Source organism: Numida meleagris, chromosome 13 (assembly GCF_002078875.1).
Source record: "Numida meleagris isolate 19003 breed g44 Domestic line chromosome 13, NumMel1.0, whole genome shotgun sequence".
Taxonomy (NCBI): Eukaryota; Metazoa; Chordata; class Aves; order Galliformes; family Numididae; genus Numida; species Numida meleagris.
This window is the reverse complement of record NC_034421.1, coordinates 10485668-10506764: the sequence shown is the minus strand read 5'-3', so window position 1 is coordinate 10506764 and position 21097 is coordinate 10485668. Positions and strand designations below refer to the sequence as shown.

Below are 21097 nucleotides of genomic sequence, written 5' to 3'. Positions count from 1 at the left end.
TAACCAAATGGAAGCAGCTTGTGGAAATGTCAGAAAAAAAAAGACTGTTGGATATATGAATACCATACTGTCCGTATAGTACATACATTGCTTATTTAAAGAAAAAAAAATCAAAGCTATTGCATCTTAAAATTTGACTCTATTTGCTGTATGCCACAAAACTTCCCTGAAATGATGACTCTGAGCTTGTGCAGGTCTCTTCGCATCAGATGTGTTTGCTCAGCGTTGGTTTCCAGTACCATTTGATTTGTTCTTGCACATTGCGTGTTGTCGATCTGTGCACCTTTTTGCTCCAACAAGCTTTTACAGCCGTGCCTGCACTTCATGAAAGTTCTTTGCGAGTGCTTCAGAGTTTTTCAGGCAGAGTGTGAATGTGTATGGAGAACGGAAGCATCTTACCACTTTTGAAAGAGTAAATAATAGAAAAGGGCAGGATTATACCTTCTGTCAGAGGGAGGACAGCTAGAACTGCATGCAGGAAGGTGTGAAATTACAGGTAAGCAGTGCCAAAATGCCACATCGGGTGCTCTGCAGCTTCAGGGCCCCTGGCACACAGCATGGGTAATTGCCGCTGTGGCCTCTCACCTGTGGAATGGTGAATAAGCTTGAACACTGATGGAACAGATTCATATTCCAGGAGGGTGAAAGCGCCTGACCTGCTCAGTCAAATTTCTCCTCTTTAAGAACAGGAGAGATTGCTGGAGGTTGAAGCTGCAACCAGCGAAAGTACGTAGCTGTGCCAGCACCTGCTCTCTGGCGTGGAAACTCTATGTCTCTGTCCTCTCTTTGTTTCTGTGTTTCATGATCTGTTGTAGCAAACCACAGTCCTGTTTCCTGAAATGACAGCTGTGGGCCAGGAAAACAAGGAAGATGATATTTTCTTAACCAGATGGTATTTGTGCAAAAATAACAGTATTCTGGGGGATTTTCCAAAGCATTTAAAGTGTGTAAAGCAGAGAATATTGTCTTGAGCAGTTTCTGTGTCCTTGATTTACCATGTTTATCTTTCCTTTTGCAAAACACTCCACTGTTCCTTTCCCATCTTTCCAGGAGCCAGATGCTGGAAATTCAGCAGAAGGGTCAGGTGGGAACCTACCAAGGATGTATTGCCCTCCTTGCACACCTTGGCAGGTTGCGGAGGAGGTTGCCTCTTGCTGTCCAGTGGATGTGTGTATCTGCAACAGAGGGAACGTCTTCAGAGTGAGGTTTCTGAGTTCCAAGGGCATGGCACTGGCCGGTTTGCAGTTGCAGACTGTTACTTGGCAAGACTGAGGGCAGATCTGAAGCAGTGGGACAGCCATAGGATTCAGATGCCTAAGCTTTTTTATAGATTTTTTTTTTAATGATACAAGACTGCAGTGATCGTAAGTGTAGGTTTGTTTTGTGTGATGAAGCAATGAGTAGGACTGTTCAGTTTGCTTCCTGTATTCTGTACTTGTAGCTCTTTTGAAGAGAATTCACACTTAGAGCATGAAGTTTATTCTCTTTTGTCCCGCTTTGTGGATTTGGTATATTTTTCTAGTTTGTGCTGGACAGCTTTTCATTTGCAGCTCCTGCTGAAGGACAGAATGCCTGTTCCAGCTCAGGCTGAGCAGCCATTCAGTTGTCTCACTCAGGCAGGAGCTGATCTCACCTGGGTGCCTTTGTGAAGTTATGGGAGTTGGTTCTGATGGCTTCACACCTGCAATGTGAGCCACACAGACCTGCCCTGGTGCTGAGCTTGCTTTTTGGAAAACAGTACAGCTGCACTGTGATAGATGTTGTGAGAAAGCACTAAGGATGCTCAGCTGAAGTGCAGCCTTCAGTAAGCAAATGCTGCTGCCGAAAGAAAAGGGCCAGGAACACGAACTTGGTTATTCAAACTGAAGTGGTTTATGTAGAATCATAGAATGACTACAGAATCATAGAATGGTGTGGGTTGGAAGGGACCTTTAAGGTCATCTAGTTCCACCCCCCTGCTATAGGCAGGGACACCTCCCTGTAGAGCAGGTTGCACACAGCCCCATCCAGCCTGGCCTTGAGCACCTCTGGGGGGTGGCATCCTCGTCCTCTCTGGGCAGCCTGTTCAGTGTCTCACCATCCTCACAGTAAAGAATTTATCCTTCTCATCAAGTGCAATTCCCTGAGTGGCTCTGTGGGTCTTAATGCAATAAAAAAACATTTGCGTAGATGGAGCTTGTATTTTACTGCCTCAAAATCCAGTTCTGGCCTCTGGCTAAAAGACAGGGCATCATCTGGCTCTTTCTGTGGCAAGGTATGTGGCACCTGGCAGGCAGTGTAGCTTCAGGCTTGGTGAGTTTCTCATCCAGGTTTTGTAACTCTAACTCTGAAATGTGGCTTGGCACTGGGAGGGAACAGAGCGCTTTGAGGTGTGTTCATCTCCTTACCACTCATGGGAAACTTGGCAGCTTAAAAATTAAATTCTAATTCTGCTGTTGTTTGGGGGTGTGTTGAAGCAATGCACCTTGCTGGAGGTTCCTTGTAAGGAGCCAGCACATCCCTCTGGGTGGCAGAAGAAGTGCCAGGCTGCTGTCATAACTGTCCAGCTGTAATTCTGGGAGCGAGGCAATTCTAAACAATGTCCTCAACGTGCCTCAACTCCAAACGTCTGGCACGTTTTTGGGGAGAGTACATCCCTAATGAGAGCTGGGGTGGGAAATTGACTGGATAATAACAAAGACTGAGTAGGCATTCCTGAAGCAGTTCTTACCTGGCACCTGCTCACATACATCAGCAGAATGGGACGTGGTTGGGAGAGCATCGCTGGGACATGGCCCTGCGAGCAGGGGATTCCTTAGCTGCCAGTAGTTGCTGTTGTGGAAAAAGCTTGCTTGGGCTTTCCTGGTTCATAGAGCATTCCTGCTCTTCACTGACTCCCTAGTGAGGCTTTTGTCTGAGTCAGCTTAGAGGTTTGGATTCAGGTTCCTGGCTCTAAACCCATTCTCCGTTCTCTGCCGCCAGTGTAGATTTAAAGCTGCATCTGCTGCGTGAGCGTGGGTGCTGAAGTCACGGTGAGCATCTCCCTCACATTTCATTTCATTTCATCCCTGCAGCTGTTGTGCAGAAGACTTGCTCTTGTGGAAAGGGGATGGAAGGGGCCGTGGAGTGAAGCGCTGTGCTGCTGGCTGGTGTCTCAGCCCAGAGTGTGCAGGTGATGCACTCGTGGGGATCGTGGTGTTGCCAGCATGGATTCTCACCACAAGGTTTTCTTTTATGGTTGCTTTGTTTGTTTGGAGAGTTTATCTTTTTTTTTTTTCTTCCCCTTGTGACCTTGGTTTCATCGCTAGTGTCTCACAGAACAAAACAACGTGTGTCAGGAGGATAAATAAATTAGTAATGATGTTTTCATAACTTTCCGTTTCTTATGCTTGGCTCGGTTCTCAATATCCAGCTTCCATCTGCGAGCCTCCTAGCAGGCAAAGCACGAGGCAGCAATGTCCTCGAGGAAGTCTGTACCCCGTTGCTGGAGGCTCTTGTGCTGACTTTTTGTGCCTGTAATTTTGGTATTAATTCATCTCTTTTTCCCTCCCCTTCGTACCCAGCCACTGAACGGCCCTGCAGGTGTTCTCAGCAATCCTTCCAGCTCTGCTCTTTCTGAAGGAGGCGATGCAAACATTGAGGCCTGCAGAAGCCCTGAGGGGAGCAGAGGGAGCGAGAAAAAATAAGTTTGTGGGGAAAGGAAACAATAATACTCCTCATTTGTATAGCATCAAGCTCAGTCTTGATTAATCACTTGGAACATCACAGTAGCGTGCCAATTTTGAATCCTGTTTTAGCAAAGGAGAGTGGATGTGGAGATTGTTGGCAGCACCCCCGATGGCAAATACAACTGCAATCAGCTCCTATGTTTTAAATTGGTCTGAAAATAATACAAGAATGTGAATAAGTGATGCAAATAACAGTAGTTAACTATTTTAAATGAGTTTGGTGTAGTTCATTAGCAGTAATATTTTTTGTTTTCATTATGCATCCTCCGAATCCGGTGTGCCAGCCTCTATCTGTGCTGGATGCCAGTAACGGGAAGCAGCCATCCCGTTCTGTGTCATCTCTCTCTCTGCCACTTGTGTGGATGGCACGTTTTCCCCAGGTGCTCAGCTGACTCCAGTCTTGTGATGTACGCCAAAAATATAAAATTGGAGGGAGTACGTTTGTACTGAAGCATTTTGAACAGCTCACTGTGTAAATCTAATGATAGGAGCGGTGCCTCGCTGGGAATTGGAGAATACTGCAGGTTAAAAAGCTAGTTAGAAATCCAGCTGCTCTTGCATGACCTGTCAGTGCTGCGGACAGACTGGAGGCCGCGACTTCTGGGTTGTTGCTGATTTCCTGGTTGCAGGCAGGGCGTGCTGCTGGCTCCCTGGTGGCAGCACTCCCAGGCAGCAGGCACAAGGGGTGCATTTACCTCTGCGCTTGGCGTTGTGTTCCACCTCCGTGTGCGTTCATCCCTGCACCGGTGTAAAGCAAACCTTGTTGGTTCTGCTCCGTGGCTGTTGCTGCAATGCAGCTTCTTGGAAAGGGAAATAGGATTACACAACCAGGGTGTGCTGTTGGAGGTAGGAAAGCAGAGGATAAGTGTGGCCATGGTGAATCCCACAGTCCTTGTTTGCAGCCCAGCTTCACCAGGTGATAGAGCTGGGCGGTGAGAATGTTTGGTTTGTTGCCTGGTTTGGGCAGCAGCTATTGGAGGGGGCTGGTGTAGCTGCTGGAACGTGGTGCTTCTGCTGTGGCAGCTGAAGAAAAACATGAGAAGAGCCAGAGGAGGGAGTGGTGGCAGATGGAGCCCACGACAAACGATGCTGGGGGTTGGTTTGGGATGTTGCAGGACCTGATGTGACCTGTGAGATTCCCAGTGTTCATTTGCACACCGAAGCTTGACCATTATGTGATTGTGAATGAGCTTAGGGTTTGTTTTTTGCTTGTCTGTGGTCTTTGGCATGGTGCAACTCCGTTAAAAATGACAGGACAAGGAAGGTGTGAGGACAGTGAAATGAATGCCTTCCAGGTCCTGTATACTTTAATCATCATCAAAAAAAAAAAAAAAAAGCCTTTCTTTAACTGTTCTTCTTACATTTGGGTGGTCCATTTGGTATTTCTGGAATTCGTGAGCTAATTCTGTAACAAGTATAACAACCCAGTGAACTTCTGTTGGTTAAGGGCCTTCCTTAGAGGTTTCTCTTTTAGATTTCTTGTCTTAACATTTCTCCTTACAGTATACTGAGAAATTAATCCAGTTTGTATATAAGGTAAGAGGATTTCTTTAAGCAAACCTAAGGTTTGGCTGATTTCTCTGTGTGACACTTAGATAAAGTATATTCTCATTGTGGTAATTATGCTTTTGCCCTAACTTTAACCTTTGATCTTGTAGCACAGAGTAACATGCAGAATGTAGGCAGGGGAAATGGTGTTCCAGAATGGTCTGATAAACGATGGGAAGCAACTCACAGATCCAATTTTATTTCTTTGGATGGGAAAAGGAGGAGGAAGGGACAGCTCATTACACCTGGTGACAATCTGTATGCAGCCTCGCATAATGTATCCTCTCTGTTCTGGCTGGTAGGCAAGCTGTGCAGGCTCGCAGCTGCATTCCTCTTGTCTGTTGCAAAACTTCAACCCCTGCTTATCGTTCAGCTACTGTCAGGAGTTAACAGCCAAAAGGGAAAAGGGGCAGCTGGAGGTAGGGCTGACGCAGCGCTTCTGAAGGCTAGCTAAGTGCGAGGTTTGGTAACTTGTGCAAAGAGCTATGTGATTACTGATAACTCCTGCAGTTGCATCCATTTGGAGAAGCCTTGATTTTGTAAAGAAGATAATTTTGGTGTTTTGTCTTGTTTTGCATTCGCTGTGACAGAGCTCTCCTGGGGCCTCTGATTAGTGAGGTTGGGTGCCATGCAGGATGGAGGGCAGCGCTATCTCTCTCAACAGATTTTTGCTGAAGGAGCTGTTTAACGTAATAGCTTATTGTGTCTTACTCCATGCTGGTTGTGTTCATCCTGGTGTCACCTAGGGGAACTGCTTAAAATCACTCCGATGTGGTCTTCCTCTGTCCTTGCCGCAACATTCTCATGGTATTTGGCAGGAAGCTCCTGTCCCACCACCCTCAGGTTAGTGGTGTTGCCAGCTGATTTCTTGCTTAATATTTGTAGTTACGGCCTGTATTTGCAGGGTATCTCCTGGCAGCAAGTAGATATTTCAGAAAAGGTTATCTCCTAAATCCTTAGAAGTTAGTTGCCTTCTATTCCCGATTTTAGCCTGTCTGCAATTCCAGTCTTCTCCACTTAGTCAGGTGAGATGCACTACATTGCAAGAATCCAAACAGATCTGCAAAGTTCTTTGTTGTTTGTAAAATGAAAAATGTAATATACATTGTGTAAAGAAAGATGCCATGAGGATCAGTGCTGCAGGATTAACTGTCTGGCTCATTTGACCTGAGACTGTTGTTTCTGCTGCAGTGTCTGACAAATTTACTGTAATTGTTCAGTCTTAAAACTTGTCAATATCTTTTATGGAACAAACTCTATTTGCTTATGGATCAAGGTGAGCTCAAGGTGAGGGTGGCCCAGATGAGCTCCAGAGGTACCTGCCAGCATGAAGCCTTCGTGCCCCTGGGCTCTCTTGGGATTGCAGAACATCCATTGTGTCAATCTGTGTCTACTGGATGACAGACCTACTCCTCCATAGAATGGAAATGGTGGGTGTTTTCTGCAATTCCAGCAAATGCTGCAAGTGCAGTCTAATTAACATCCTCAAATTTGTGTCCAGGCATTTGGTACTTGTGTCAAGTGCTGTGATGCAGCAGCTTCATTATTTTGGTCAAATAGGCAATGGGTAAGGATGAAGTAAACACAATCAAAGCAGTAGCCTGGTGGTTTTTTCCCTGTGGATAACCTTCAGATTTTAATAAACATCAATAGGACTTCAGATGCCAGTTTTTCCTACCGTGCTTCTAGTTTGTCAGGGCTCTTTGGCTCACTCACAGCTTCAGGTCTGTGAATGGGCCTGGTGAAGTCGAAGGATTTCACTTGAGAGATATACATCTTGCTGAATCACGTTGGCAGCACTTTTTTTTTTTCCCCATCTGGAGCCCAAAAGTAATTGTCAAAACATCCCAGGGAATTGAGCCATGGAGTCTATGGAACACACTGTGTGTGTCTCTCTTCCCTAAAGTGCTTTGGAAACTGCCCAAGCGGTGTAGCTGAACCCTGAACATCAGGCAGCTATAGGACTCCTGAATAATACAAGTTCATCGTAACTGTACTTAATTCCTCGATCCCTTTCCCTTCTTCTTGTCCTGAATGTAAGTTCTCTATTCAATGTGAAAGTTGCTGACATCTGAAGAAGGGAGGGCATCTCCCATGCCCCAATGTCACTCTCAGTTGCAGCAGTTGCTGACTCGCTAGGGGTGCAGGTGCTGCAGTCCAGGTGTGCACACATCCAACCTCAAGTTTTTGTTTTTTGAGATGGACACCTGCCCACCAGAAGACATGCCCGCGCTTCAGTGGTTGTGGCGAATTGTGCTCTGTTCACAAGCTTTTTTGTTTGTTTCAAAGGGGGAAAGCTCCATTAAGCTTAGTGTGATTGTATTGAGTGTATCAGAGTAAGAAAGAATCTTCTGATCAGCCACGGGCTGGAAAGGCTTCTGGCTCTGCGTTTCCCACAAAGCTCAGCAGTCCCAGCCTTCCCGTTTATTACCAGTTCTGCATTTCAAGGTAACGCCCTTCATCCAAATGAGATTTTTATCCTTTTCTCTGTAAATCTCCTGCTCAGATCTTTATCGCTAACTCGTGGTTAACATCTCCATGGTCTCAATTTGTGCTTTCTTCTAAACACATTGAAAGATATAAAAATGTATTTATTTCAAATGGAAGCTAGTGGTTACAGGAGTTGTAGTGACCAAGGTGTACAAGACCTCTGTGCTCGGTGTGTCGTTGGTTCAGGGCAGGTTGCTGCCACAGGGCCTAAGGGCAGTCCTGACACCGCAGCCGGTGCTTCAGCTCTTCTCCAGGAGCACCAGGCCCTGGAGATGGGTGTTGCTTTCCCTCCTCACAAACATTTGGCAACCTCAGACTTTGAGATCCTTCCTGAGTCTCGTGGCAGCCTGTTGTTGTGCAGGAGGACTCGGACCTGGTGCTGGCTGGCCTGTTGTGCTGTGCCCTCTGTGTCATGAGGCTGATGACTGCTGTTTCTGGAGACTGAATTTTTCTCAGGTATTGGAGCTGTGTGTGCTGCTTTAAATGCTTTGTTTTTCCTTAACAGTTGCAGCAGATCTCTCTCAAGTGTGAGTCAGTGACAAAGAAAGGTTGTGGAGTTGCTCTGGGGGGAATTTGCCGTCATCTGCAGAGAAATTCAGCAGGGCATCCTGCCTGCTAACTTTGTGCTTTTACTTTGTCTGGTGGACCAGTCTGGCCTGAGTCTGATTCCCATTTTGCCTTGCATCATTATCATACTTTTCAGAAAATGTGCATAGTATTCATGCATAAAAATCTATATCACAGTGGAAAAGCATGGTTTTGAGCAAGAATTCTGCTAAAGCAGAAGATTATTTTCTAACAATAGAAGACTGTAATGAGTCTTCTTTGGAAAAGTGCATATCAGTGCAGATTGTACAGTTACGGTGGGTGGTTGGCAGTGTCCTTTCCAATGACGAACAATTTGAATAGATCTTGTAACCACCGTTCTCTTTGTTAAATCAAATGGAACTCAGATGCTTTCTTGTTGCAATCCACAATTCTGTGCACTGCGCGTGTTTTAGACATCTCAAGAAAGTGGTTAGTGCTTGCAGTTTAAATCACTGACCTAGGAATGCTTGGGACTCCAGTCTTCGCCATGCAGCAGGACTGGCACGAGTCAGTGCCACCCTCTCTGTGCACCTGGCCTCTCAGGGTGGGTAGGGAGGGGCTGTGCTGTGAACGAGGGGCTGAAAGCAGCTGTACCTGAAAGCATTTAATCCAAAGGTTAAAACAAAAAATGCTTTAAAAATAAAAGTCCACTGCTGATTTATTCTGTGTGTGGAGGGTGGGTTTCCAAGAAGTTAGACGCGACACATCCCGTCACGGTGGGGCATGGTGGGGCTGGGTTCCCTGGGGGATGTTGCCAGGGAAATCCTCAGCACCACAGAGCACTTTGCTGTGAGCTCTGTCTGCTGAGCGTAGTCCCGCGTGGTGCAGGGCAGCTCTCAGCAAAGGCACAGGATGTGCCTGCCTTCCCAGAGTGCACCCTCAGGAGCTGTGATGCTGATCACTCACCATATAGGTGCTAACGAACTCTGGATGTGATGCATTTCCTTTGAATCCTACTTATTATATGTAGGCTGTAGTACTTACTGCTTTCCTCAGCCCCTTCCCCTCGGCTTTGCGGCGTGTCCCTCTGCTCCCATCTGTCTGAGTGGGCTTGCTGTGCTGTCTGATGAGCTGGTTAGCGGGTTCGCTTCAGAAGCAATTTGTTTTGCCGTTTGGCACCCAGCAAAGGCCGGCTTCAATATGTCAGTTTTAGGCGTGGTTGCAGAGCATGGGGTAAGTGGTAAGTTTACAAAAGCAGTCTGTGTAGGTAAATGGTAACAGGTTTTAAGTTATGAAGTAGGGGAGGGATCAGCTTCAGTCCTTAATTTTAGTTCACATCCACAGCTTGTTACTTGCGGTATCTGTCTTACAAATGACTCCTTGCAGCTAAGGAGAGGGGAACAGCAGCAGGGCCAGCCCCGTCTGTCCCCACATGTCACAGCATCCCCGTCAGCAGCAGCGTGCCTGCAGTGTGCGTTGGCCCTGCAGAGCCCTGGGGAGCAGCAGGGTGACTGCATGCCACGTAGCCCGCGGTGGGGGCAGGCATCGCGTCTGTTAGTGTGCGAGTTGTCTGTGTCTGGGTAATGTGGCAATGGGGAGAGACCGCACGGCGTGTCTGCTCCCCGTGAACGACTGTGTCCCTCACACTCAAATTATCACGGCATCATCCCAGCCGAGTGCTGCTGCTGTTTGCTGGGGAGGTAGTGGAGCCAGGCATGCTGCTGTGATTGCAGTGCAAACCCATGTCACCTGTAGGCTCTGTGAATTGCTGGGATCTCGGCTGCTCCCCACGCAGATCCCAGCGTCATCCTCAAGTGCCTAGGCCCCATCCCTGCAGTGTGCAGTGTGTGTGCTGAGCTGGGGCCCGGCTGTGGCCTTGTCTCACTCCGTGCAGCTCTGGCCTAGCAGAGCCCGGCATCGCCTGACAGTGGTGGGGAGGGAGCCCCGGGATCGGCAGTGCAGCATGGCGTGGGCCGAGGACATGGCTGAGCTGTTTTAATGCCGTGATTACCGAAGTGGGTAAGTCACCATCTCGCTTGTAACAATTACAGATTTCTGCTGTGATTTTCACCCATCGGTTGCCACAGCAACAGTGCAGCAGCTCAGCTGTCACACAGATTTAAAACTGAAGCGGCTCAGCCTCTCTCTGATCTCTGGCACATCTCCTCTGTGCCCCCCAGTGCCATGGCAACCCAGTGGGGTGCCCCATATCTCCCCCCATGCCGGCACAGCAGCCTCCCAGCAGGGCCCCAGCCTGCAGGGTTGCTGCGGCACTGGGGCTGCTTTTGTTCCCCGTTAATGTCAGCATCACTTGTACTTTCCATCTTGAGGAGGTGGTGTGACAGTGCCCGCTGGCTTTTGTGCTCCCTGCATCTGAGGGAAACAAGCGGAGGTTATTTTGTGGCAGTTATGTTGCCCGGTGTTATCCTGGGGATGTTTGCAAACTGGAGCGAAACGAAGGGTTTTAAAGAGAAAATCTGTTCTTCAGCTTCCACGGTTCTGGAAGACTAAGGGGCCGTTTCAAGCTGTGATGCAGTCTGGCTCACGTCTCGGTAAGCTGTTTTCAGAATCCCGTGGAGAAGCATTCAGACGAAGTCAGGCTGGCGGGCGCAGCTGCGCGGCAGAGGCGTGGGGGTGCAGCGGCAGCCAGGTGGGCCGGCGCGCTCTCCGGAACTCGCGGCATCCCCTGGTGCGCTCAGGGCCCCTCGGGTGATGCCTGTTCCCGCTGCCATCAGCCGCGGGCGGGTGCTGCAGGGAGCTGACGGCAGCAGCGTGGCTCCTGGCTGCAGCCGGCTTTAAAGTGAAAGGAAGAGCGGGTTCCTGAGCCGGCAAGCTGGCTGCTGCGAGTTGGCACGCGAGCGTGTAAGTGCCTTTGGCGTGTGCTGCGTGGCGGGGCTTAACGCGGGCTGCGGGCGGCCACCTGGCCGTTGGTGTCCCGCACACGGTGCTGCTTTGTCTGTGTGCGTGCCGGTGTGTGCCACGTTCAAGTGTGCCGCACAAATGTGCATGTTGTGCTGCTGTGTGGCTGTTTTGCTGGGTCCCTTGTGAAAGAACCCCCCCGCGTGTGCCTGCTGTGCTGTGTTCATCCGAAATGGCGGTCACCTTGAGGAGCTGGAGCGCTCGCTCCCGGTCCAGGCGTCCCACTCGCCTTGGTGCAGGCTTCCCCACAGTCAGTGATTGTGCGGCCTCGGGAAGCAGAATAAATGGTGCTTTGCAAGTACCGCTCGTTGGAGGCTGTCTCCGTGACCTTGAGGAGGCTGAGGTGGGATGCTGAAGAGTAAAACCTCAGAAGGAATATCACTGGATTTCCTTGGAGGAAGCTGCACCTCAGGGTAATCTGGAACTCTTGGATTTTTCCACAACCACAGAATGCTTGTGGAACAACTAATCTGCAAAGCTCAGCTGTATGATAATGTCTCTTGGTTAACCCTTTGAGGACCGGACTGTGTTTTGGTGGTGGAGGTGTCAGGAGGTTAACAGACGGGTTTATTTATCCCGTTGCCACCTTCATTTAAAATGATGCATTCTGAGTACGCGAGCCTGAAGAGAGGTTCCGACGGGTAACTCACAGGTAGAGGTACCCTGAAATAAAGGGCACATTTTGCTATGGGAAGTGATAAAGAATGAAAAACTAAAAGATAACATTAACAATTTGGCTAATATTAACTTAGTCATGCTCGGTTTTACACTTGCACACAAACTTCTCACATTCAGTTTGTGCCAGTTATTAGGTATTTTTAGCCGTGGCTCTGGAACTTGTATGATTTCTGCCAGGTGCTTTCAAGATCCCATTTCTTTTTTCCTGAGACAATGTTTGGGGAATCTGTAGGTGCAGTACCTCAGGTGCTGCAATAGTACTTACAGCAAAGACGAGCTGCTGGAAGGTTTGGTGGGTCACCTGGATCCTCGTGCGTCATAATGGCAGCATTTCCACCTAGTTATACTCTCTGGAGTATGAACCCAGGGGTCTTCTTTTGGCACGGTGTTTGTTGGAAGGAAAACAAGGCAATACAAGGGCAGAAGGGCTTTAAAAAGTGTGTCGGTATGCAGGCACCATGCTTACAAGCCAGCTGAGGAGAGCCCGAGTGCATGAGGATGCTCCGTACTGTGGGTGAGTTTGCTGGAAGATCTGCAGGCTCCTGTTGTAGCTTCTGTGCTGAGTCAGCTGTGACCAGCTGTTGGTCTGATTGCATTGGTACTGCTGTGTCACGATGGTAAGGCACGGTACCTTCAGGCTATAGATGGGACATCTTTGTCTCGTGTGTTGCATCTTGCTTTGGGCTTTCACTGCTGTTTTCAAAACAGACTGCCTTCAGTGCTGGCTGAATGCGGTGAGAGAAAGCAGCTGTGCAAAAAGCCTGTTTATTAGGAAAGACTTGTGCTGCCCTGTGTGATATTTACTGTTTTGTCAAGAGGTGAAAGACAAAATCAGTCTCCACGTTTCCAATCAGCAGTGGGAGCATTTGATGCTGTTGGTGTCAATAAATAAATAGGCAACCATGAATAACAGGCACTTGAGTTTTACTTGTAACTATGACAACTGTGTCCTTGACGACTTAAGTACAATCACAGGGTTCCAGTTACATCCTGTTTGACACAAAGCTGCCGATGTTATTAAAGGAATAAGTGGCAAAAGCAACTGTGTCAGCTCGTGAGCTGACGTTCACCCATTTTGGTGGTCGATGCATGTTTCCATTTGCACATCACCACCCCTTGTTTTGTTGGCGGTGCTGCTCGGTGGAAAATACTTTGGCAGGCTGTGCTGTGCAAGGCCACGCTTGCCAGCCATTGGCAGTAGTCATCTTGGTGATGGCTTCTTGGGCTGCTGTGTGTCAGTGCAGGCTGGGCTTTGGAGGACAGGGCTATGGGCCCATTGGTGGCAAAGCTGCGTGAGGAACGAGGGGGGTGAGCACGGCGCTGGGTGCTGCGCTTCCAGGAGTTGGGGGTTTCAGCACAGTTCTGCACTGAGCTTGGATAAGCGCGGCACAGGTCTAACGCTGGCTTTGGTATGGACATAGATGTAAGTTTTCATGTAATTACCTCTTAAGAGAACTTCCCTTTTTCCACAAGGATTTCAGTTAGCCTTAGCTCTAGTTATCACTAGGAATGCCTGGTGATACTCTAGCAAACCTCTCTTGCAAATGCTGTTGCAAGCTAGTGCAAAAAAATTTCAGTGAAATATGTCCTGAGAAAAACCTGTTGAAGTAAAAGGACCTGTTGTACTTCACTGCATGCACTCAGGCTTTCATAACTACAAAGGCATTATTGAACTCAACTCTGCTTCTGGGACCAAGTGAATCACAGCTCAATAGAACAGCATGCTGGCAGGCTTCTTTATTAATTTATTTAACTTTATTGGTTACTGTGTTAAAATGAGTAAAGCAGTATGTCAGGATTTCTCACATCACCCCACACTGTCAGTAATACAGGTAACATGAAGTCCTTCAGCTTTTTCCTGCTTTGATCCATGGGAAGAAGTGGACCTTCCTTCTGTTTATGTGGGTGGATAGTGGTAGGACAAAGGGGAATGGTTTTCAACTAAGACAGGGGAGATTTAGGTTAGATATTAGGAGGAAGTTTTTCACGCAGAGGGTGGTGAGGCACTGGAACAGCTTGCCCAGGGAGCTTGTGGATGCCCTGTCCCTGGAGGCTTCAAGGCCAGGCTGGACGTGGCTCTGGGCAGCATGGTCTGGTGGTTGGCAGCCCTGCAGACAGCAGGGGGGTTGAAACTCAATGATCTTTGAGGTCCTTTTCAACCCAGGCCATTCTATGATTCCCTTGAAGGACAGCAGTGATTGCAGTGCAGTTTTCAAACAGCACATGTTGTGTATGTGGAATCTTTTTATGTAGATATGCACTGTCAGTAGGTTGGCCCTTTCTTCCACAAATGCAGACCTAAGGAAAGACTTCATTACATTTAAAGGATGGCAAACTGAGCTCTCTTCCACCTCAGCCGTACTCTTTGTGGAACTGCAGATCTGTATCTTCAGATCCTGTGGGATGTCCTTGAGCTGAGCACTTGGGTCATGAAAGGTGCCTGCTCTTGAGTGCTAGAAACCAGGAGAGCTGTCCCCCTGCAATAACCAGCCTTGGATTAGTTGTTTTTGTGAGAGAGTGCCCTTCAGCACTCAGTTTTTGTGAGACCCAGACACAGAATGTTATCTGCTAGAAGTTAGTGAGTACTGAAAACTGAGCAGCAAGGGATTTTTAGGAGTATGTGAGGTGCAGACTGCAGAGGGGCAGGCGAAGATTTTTCCTTCACACTTGTCACACTGTCACAGAGTAAGAGATGCTCAGTGGCACAAATGAGGCTGGAACGCTCGTCCCTGCCTGGCTCAGAAGCTGCAGTCCTATCCAGCTCCTTTTTCTCAGCCTTTCCTACCTGTCTCTTTTTTTTTTTCCTCTTAAAACTGCTTATCCCATCTCTGAGTTACCGTACAGCAATCCCAGCTTGTGTGATGGGGTCTGTGACTCCTTCTTATTAGTCCCCTTGTCCTGACCCCGTTATCTAAGCTTTCCAGCTTGCCTCTAATACATTTGAGTCTGATTCTTTTCCAGAAAAGCTGCCTGAAGAGCCCTGATATGCAGATGGGGAGCGTTATGGCTGTTAGAAAAGGAGAAATGAGTTCATAGGAGATCAGTACCACAGAAGACTGGACACTAATGCTCTGTCCTCTGGTGGGTCTTTGTAGCAATAGCTGGACTTGTGTCCTGCAAAGCCAAGGAAATTCCATTTAATTCAAAAGAAAGCAAGCCTCACTCGATTTTCACCAAAATGGTGAATCCAAGCAAACAGGACTAGCAAATGGCTTGAGATGCCTTTGATTTCACAACAATTAATATGTAACCCAGTGATTCCTTCAGTGCTGCATGTTTTAGAAAAGTCAAGTGAAGGAAAACAGCAAAGAAGGAATCAATTTGTCTTTACCTCCCTGTCCCTCCCCAAATACATATTGGGAAGACTTCGTGGGGTAATTACAGTGTGCAGCTTGTGCTGTTTCTAAACCACCTAATTGTTCCTGGTTAAATGGGTTTGGAGCAGCTGAGAGACAGCTGAAGGTGCCCCCATGAATTTAAAACAGGCTTCTGTGTCTTTGGCATGAACTGGAAGACAGAGACACAAACCTGCAGTGCTGACTTCTAATCCATGCCTTGTAATGTCTCTGTTTCCCCTCTTGCCTTTGCATCTATGCTGAGGATGTTTTGGAGACAGATTTTGCAAGCTGCTGAAGCATGGATGTCATGCTGCATTAGCTTCCCTGCTAGCAAGTGAGAGTGCATCATGCAGAGACCTGCTTCCTATATTGTGGTGTCTGGATCAAGCACCCTGTGCACTGGGGGCCCTCACTAATTTGTTGGATTTTTCCAGGGGTTCCCCCCCACTGCTTGCTAACCCACGGAGACCGTTTGTCTTTACATGCCTGCAATAAGCTGCTGCTGAGCGACCATTGTCGCTCCTGGTAACTCCTTTTGCCTGCCAGAAATAACCACTCAGTACAGAATTTTAGGAGCTGCTATTTAAAAAATAAATACAAAATAAAACAAAAAAAACCCATCCAGTTTGCATTAAAAAATCTGTGTATCCTCATTTTGTGTGCTCTGTAAACTGCTCCGAGCTTCTTCTGTAAACGTGTTTCTTACTAAAAGAATGTGACTTTGTGACTTAAACTGTATTTGCCACCACATGTGTATGTACCGCACAGGGTGGCTGCAGAATGGATGCCTCTGAGGTGCATTCCGAGCAGCTGCTGTGCACAGCCATCTCTCACCTGCTGCAGCTTGGTCAGTTGCCATCAGAGGAAAAAGGACTTCTGTGGACCTTTATCCTCTGGAAAAGTGTTCCTTCTTGGAAATCTGAAGTGCCTAGCGTTTCGTCACAAAGCCGATCTGAAAATCGTCCTTCGCGTCCCTTCTGCAGTCTGCTGTGTGAAACTGCTGGGTCTGTTTTGCCTGGATTTGAAAGCAGCTGGCGCTGTCCGTGGCTGCTGTGGAGCAGCGGTGCTGATGGAGCAGCTCGGTGCTGCAGCTTGGCCACGTGTACGCACGCTGATTTCTTTTGGCTTCTGAACTCTGCCTCTGCTGCTTGCAGTGCTGGAACAAGCAAGGCCGGTGGGAATTGTTCAAGAGATGGATTATGAAGGCAAAAATCAATTGGTTATTATGATAACCAAATAAGGCGTGCTCAGACAAATGTACCAGTCGTGTCAGCCGATCTTTTGCGAGAATTTGTGTGCTTAATGGAGATGGAAAAGAAGTTGAATTTAGTTATGCTCAAATGTGGTGTTACATGATTTATTCCGACTCTGGACTGGGAAATGGTAACACTTTTTATGTAACAGCTGCCGCTGAAAATTAGGGCCGAGCCACTTTTATTTTAAATGGCTTGCAGTAACCTTTTCTTACAAGAGCTTCAGAATGACAATACCAAAATGCTGTGTTGAGCGTGTCATGAATATTTTGTATTTCAAGCATTAAAGGACTTCAGATAACAGGTAAATAGAAGTGAAAGGTAAAAAATAGCATTCTGAGAGCAGGCACAGAGGAAGGAGATGATTCAGCTGGGAGAGGAAGAGCGGGTGCTGCTGGAAGGAACCTGCTCACCGATGGGTAGGGCTCCGCATTTGATTTCAATAGGAAGAGACATCTCATCATTATGGAGAATGCAGGGAGTCAGTTTGTAGCAGGACACCACGGGAGATGGCCGTGAAGGGGCTGGAGCGACGCGGTGCGTCACGGCGGGTTGAGCTGTAGCGTCCTGCCTGGCTGCGCTGGCGCTGCTCCGGGTGCTGGCTCAGGTTCGCTTTGAAGCGGCTCCTGGCGGCGCTTACATCTCGCAGAGCAAAGTTACAGAGGGAATAGTTGGTTTCCGGAGCGCGGGGCAGGCAGATAGCTCTGAGCAGAGGACGTCGGGGCGGTTAATCATTGCGAGAGGTGCGGGGCGCACGGGCCCTTCAGTGGCTTTTTCCTGCTGTGGTGATTTCACTGAGTCACACTCACCTTTGGTTTTTGTTGGGGAATGATGGTGAGATAAGAAACGTGAGGGTTGGGGATCGTTCTTTGCTCGCTGACAATGCAGAGGTTAGCACAACTGAAGAGAGAAGGTAAGCACAAAAACACTAACGAAGCCATTAAACACATCTTGCTTAGTAGAGAAGTTCCTATCACCTGGCCAAACGTCCCATTCCTTCTACGTCTCTGACCCAACAGCTTACAAAGCTGACACAGCTTTTTCTAAGCTGCGTACCAACGTTGTGCAAGTGTTTGTTCACCTTGGCAGATTTCAAAATATATTGAAATAAAAATTGAACTCGGAGCAGCCTACAAGAATCCAAGTGCTGTGTCAGTTGTCCGGAAAGGCACAGGCGATTTCCTTTGTACCTGAGTATTAATTTAATTAAATCTATGATTTAATAGATCTCTGCAGGCAAGGAGTTCTTTGTTTTATTTTTGCCAGTTCTGAAAAGTCCTGCTCCTGGTCAGGTCTTTGCACACCTGGGTGGGTGCAGCATGAGCCTTCTCTCCCCGGCTCTGAACAAGCCTGGCTCTCACGGTCTCACAGATGTCATTGGTTGGTAGAAGCTGGGCTTTTTCAGAGGATGAGTTGTCTTTTATTTCCTAATGTTTCTCCTGCTGTCTTCTTGACTGAGATGAAATTATTCTCATAAATTTAAGGTTGAATGTAACTAATGCTTTTAGCCTGAGGGAACGGTGACTGGAAACAATTTTTAAGAAAGTTTAACACAGTCTAATGTACATACTGAAAGTAGGTGAGCGAGGGAAGAGCGGAAAATAAAGGCTCTTTTTACCTTCTGGCTTTACCTTGGAAGTTGGGAGGTTGAGATTTACTCTAGGAGTCCTTTGCCTGCACAGGACCTAGCACTGGGCTCAGCTCGCCATCCTGACACTGAACAGAGAAGTTGGGATGAATGGCACTGTGACTGCATCCGCAGAGACATGAATAAATGTTTTCATTCTTTTTTTTTTCCCCTAGAACGTCAGCATCAAGATTGAGTCTTTTTGAGTAAAGAACATACAAAATGGCGTCGATGCTGCTTAGTCGACAGCTGAGCTGCTGTCTGCGGCAGAACTCCAGGCTGCTCACATTTGGTAAGTGATTTTTGTCTTTTTTGATTTGTATTTTGTTATGCTAGTGGAGGAAATTCCACTGAAGATTTCTGAGGTTTGTCCAGTGTTGCATCTTTCAAAACTTGAAGAATTCTCTGTTCTGCATTTTGGATAATGATGCAGTTGTACAGTAGCAGCCTGCAGGGATGCTGGGTTGCTTTTTGTTGTAAGCTTGTTGTTTGTTAGCAAACTGAAGAACTCATTAACTTAGCATGTTTACAATGCGAATTATTAACTGAAACAAAGTTCTCCAGCCTCTACAGGGCTACTTCCTGACACTGCATGGTACAGGGATGCAAATGTCATCCATCAAAATCACTCTTGTTCCAGTTTGTGCTGCGTAGTGTGACCCTGCCAATTTTCTCTCGTGGGGAGGTTCTGCGTGGCAGACACAAAGAGGTGGCCCTTGCTGGGGTGCGTGCTTCTGCCTGCACTCAGCTCCATTGTAAAATGAACACCGAGCCCTCAGCTTCAGGCTCTTTTCTCCTGTGTGTGTGATGACAAGTTCTTGCCTGGCCCATGCTTGTAGTTCAGCGTATGTATGTGTCTGTCAAGCCGCCGCAATCTCTGTGAAATAGGTGTTCAGAGTTCTGGCTCATGCTTTAAAAGTGCAAATCTCTGTTGGTCTTTTTGGACAAAGCATAGAGCTTAAAGTCTGGCATCTGGTTTATGTGCTGTTGTTCTGGACACAGTGTGGCTGAATGGCTTTTTCTCTGACCGAGTTTCTTCTCTCATCCCACCCTCCTGCTGTGCCAGTGTGTTCCTTTTGCCACTGCCAAACGCAGAACCCTTCCATTGCTCAGAAACTTAGGTATAGTTGGTTTCCTTCTAAATAAAACACTTGGAGGAGCAGCTGACCTTTGGTTAGGAACACCAAGTTTGGTCTTTCAACTACTGGAAAAGTCCCAAGTCAGCATTTCAGGACTGGGTGCCCTTCTATTTCTGGGAGTGACGCACTGATTATCTGAGCTGTGCAAGAGCAGTGATCGTTTGGTCAGCAGTGCAAACGGAAAGTGCTTGCAGCAAGCAGGACTCCGTGAGCCATCTTTGAGCTAATCTGTCATCTCAGCGCGGGTGCTCCGTGTTCCTCCCAGTGTCTTGCATGCTTCCGTGGTGCTTCCCAACCAGGAACGCAGGCTACAACAGTTGTGCAAGGCTTCTGGCAAAGAATGGAGGGCCTTGTTGGTAGGTGGCATGGCTGCCCCACGGCAGTTGGGGCAGGCTGCTTTGTGCACCCGTCTCTAGGGATCACAAAACACCGAGCAGGAATAGAAGCCCTCACTAGAAGGAGCTGTCTCCTGGCAGTCTTTTATCCTGGGATGCTCCTGGATGACAGAATAGGCAGGAGACTCTCACACTTGTAGAAAAATTGGAGCTTCAGGTCATTTTCCTGATGAGTCCCAGCCAACAATCTAACAGCATTCTGTTGTTTGCTGAGGGGCTGGTGCCATAATTATGAGGGCAAGCTGGGACTCTGAAGATCCAGGTTCAGTTCCCTACTGATTAGCCTAAGGGATTGAATTCATCTTTGAATGTTGAACTGCAAAGCACGCCAAAAGGTCAGTCCTCTGCCTTAAGGTGCATCAGTTTGCATTAGTGCGTGCGCATGCTCCCCGGGGATGCTGACCTGTTCTTAAAGGCACTCAGCAGCACGGCTTCTGCAGCCTCCCCAGGCAGCCTGCTCTATTGCTGAACAGATCTTACATTTAAAGCTGTTTTCTAATGTTTAACCTAGGTTTCAAAACAGGAAAAAAAATCAGCTCTTTACTGTTTGTCCTATCCTCTGTGGACCTGGAGGCTGAAAGTTTTATTTTTAATTTGCAACAGCCTTTTATGTGTTTGAAACCTTCCTTGAGACTTCGTGTTGTTGTCTCAGGTTATCTATCTATATTTCGATGTGTCCTCAAAGGTCTAGATGTTCTCCTTCAGATTCTCTGCACTTTGCTGCGGTGCCCCATGTGGACTAACTGTCTGATGCTGTACCTCTCGTATCTCAGCCCAGTTCCTCTCTCCCTACAGAGGATAATGCCACTTTATCTCACAGGCATGCTGCGGTGAAGACTGAGAGATGCTGGTATTTGTTACTGACTTGTCCCCAACACAGTTATCTAGAAAACCTACAAGAAAACTTGCAGCTTGATGCTAACATTACTCTGCTGAAGAGTTGATTTGGAATTTAGTTGTGTCGAGGGGAGGCAGCTGTTCTTATTCCTTCTTATGGGAGCTTCCACTTCTGCACAGCCTGTTTGATATCAGATTTTGTCTTGGTCTTTGGAGAATCCTTTTCCCCTTAAAATTTCCAGTGTGCATGTGGGAGTACTGAAACACAGTCAATCTCATGTGGAACAGCTTCTGATCTTACAGTGTAAGCACTCTGTAAATAGCAGTCTCAGTTTTCACAATATTATGCAACAGTTATGTTCACTTTCCAAACACCTCTAGCTAGCCTGGGCTTTTGCCATTCCATTTCAAGAGCTAGTAGTAACAGATTCTACTTGCAGCACCTAAAATAGGATTTGGAGGAAATCACAGTCCTCCTACTTTTGTCTGCCAGGGCCTCCATGCTCCAAAAATGCTGTCGGGGAGATGGTTTGATAGACACCATGGGGTAGAAATTAGAGACACGCAGGGGAGATTTCTCTGCTCGCACAGGGCTGCGTGCTGGGGCACATGCAGTGCCCCTCATCGGGGATGGGGGA

General features: G+C 47.6%; 1 protein-coding gene across 3 annotated transcripts in view; it reads left to right on the top strand.

Annotated features, from left to right (window-relative positions):
• The window catches only part of ABAT (4-aminobutyrate aminotransferase), a 34641-nt gene continuing 24028 nt past the window's right edge, over positions 10485–21097 (top strand). The window contains exons 1-2 of one of the 3 annotated variants that reach the window (XM_021411448.1): positions 10485–11135; positions 18265–18380. In XM_021411448.1, coding sequence (XP_021267123.1) covers positions 18311–18380 — 70 coding nt within the window. In that variant the 5' untranslated portion in view covers positions 10485–11135; positions 18265–18310. Of the gene's footprint in view, positions 11136–12290; positions 12385–16332; positions 17375–18264; positions 18381–21097 lie in introns of those variants that run through there. The other 2 variants (XM_021411449.1, XM_021411450.1) reach the window with 2 other exon arrangements.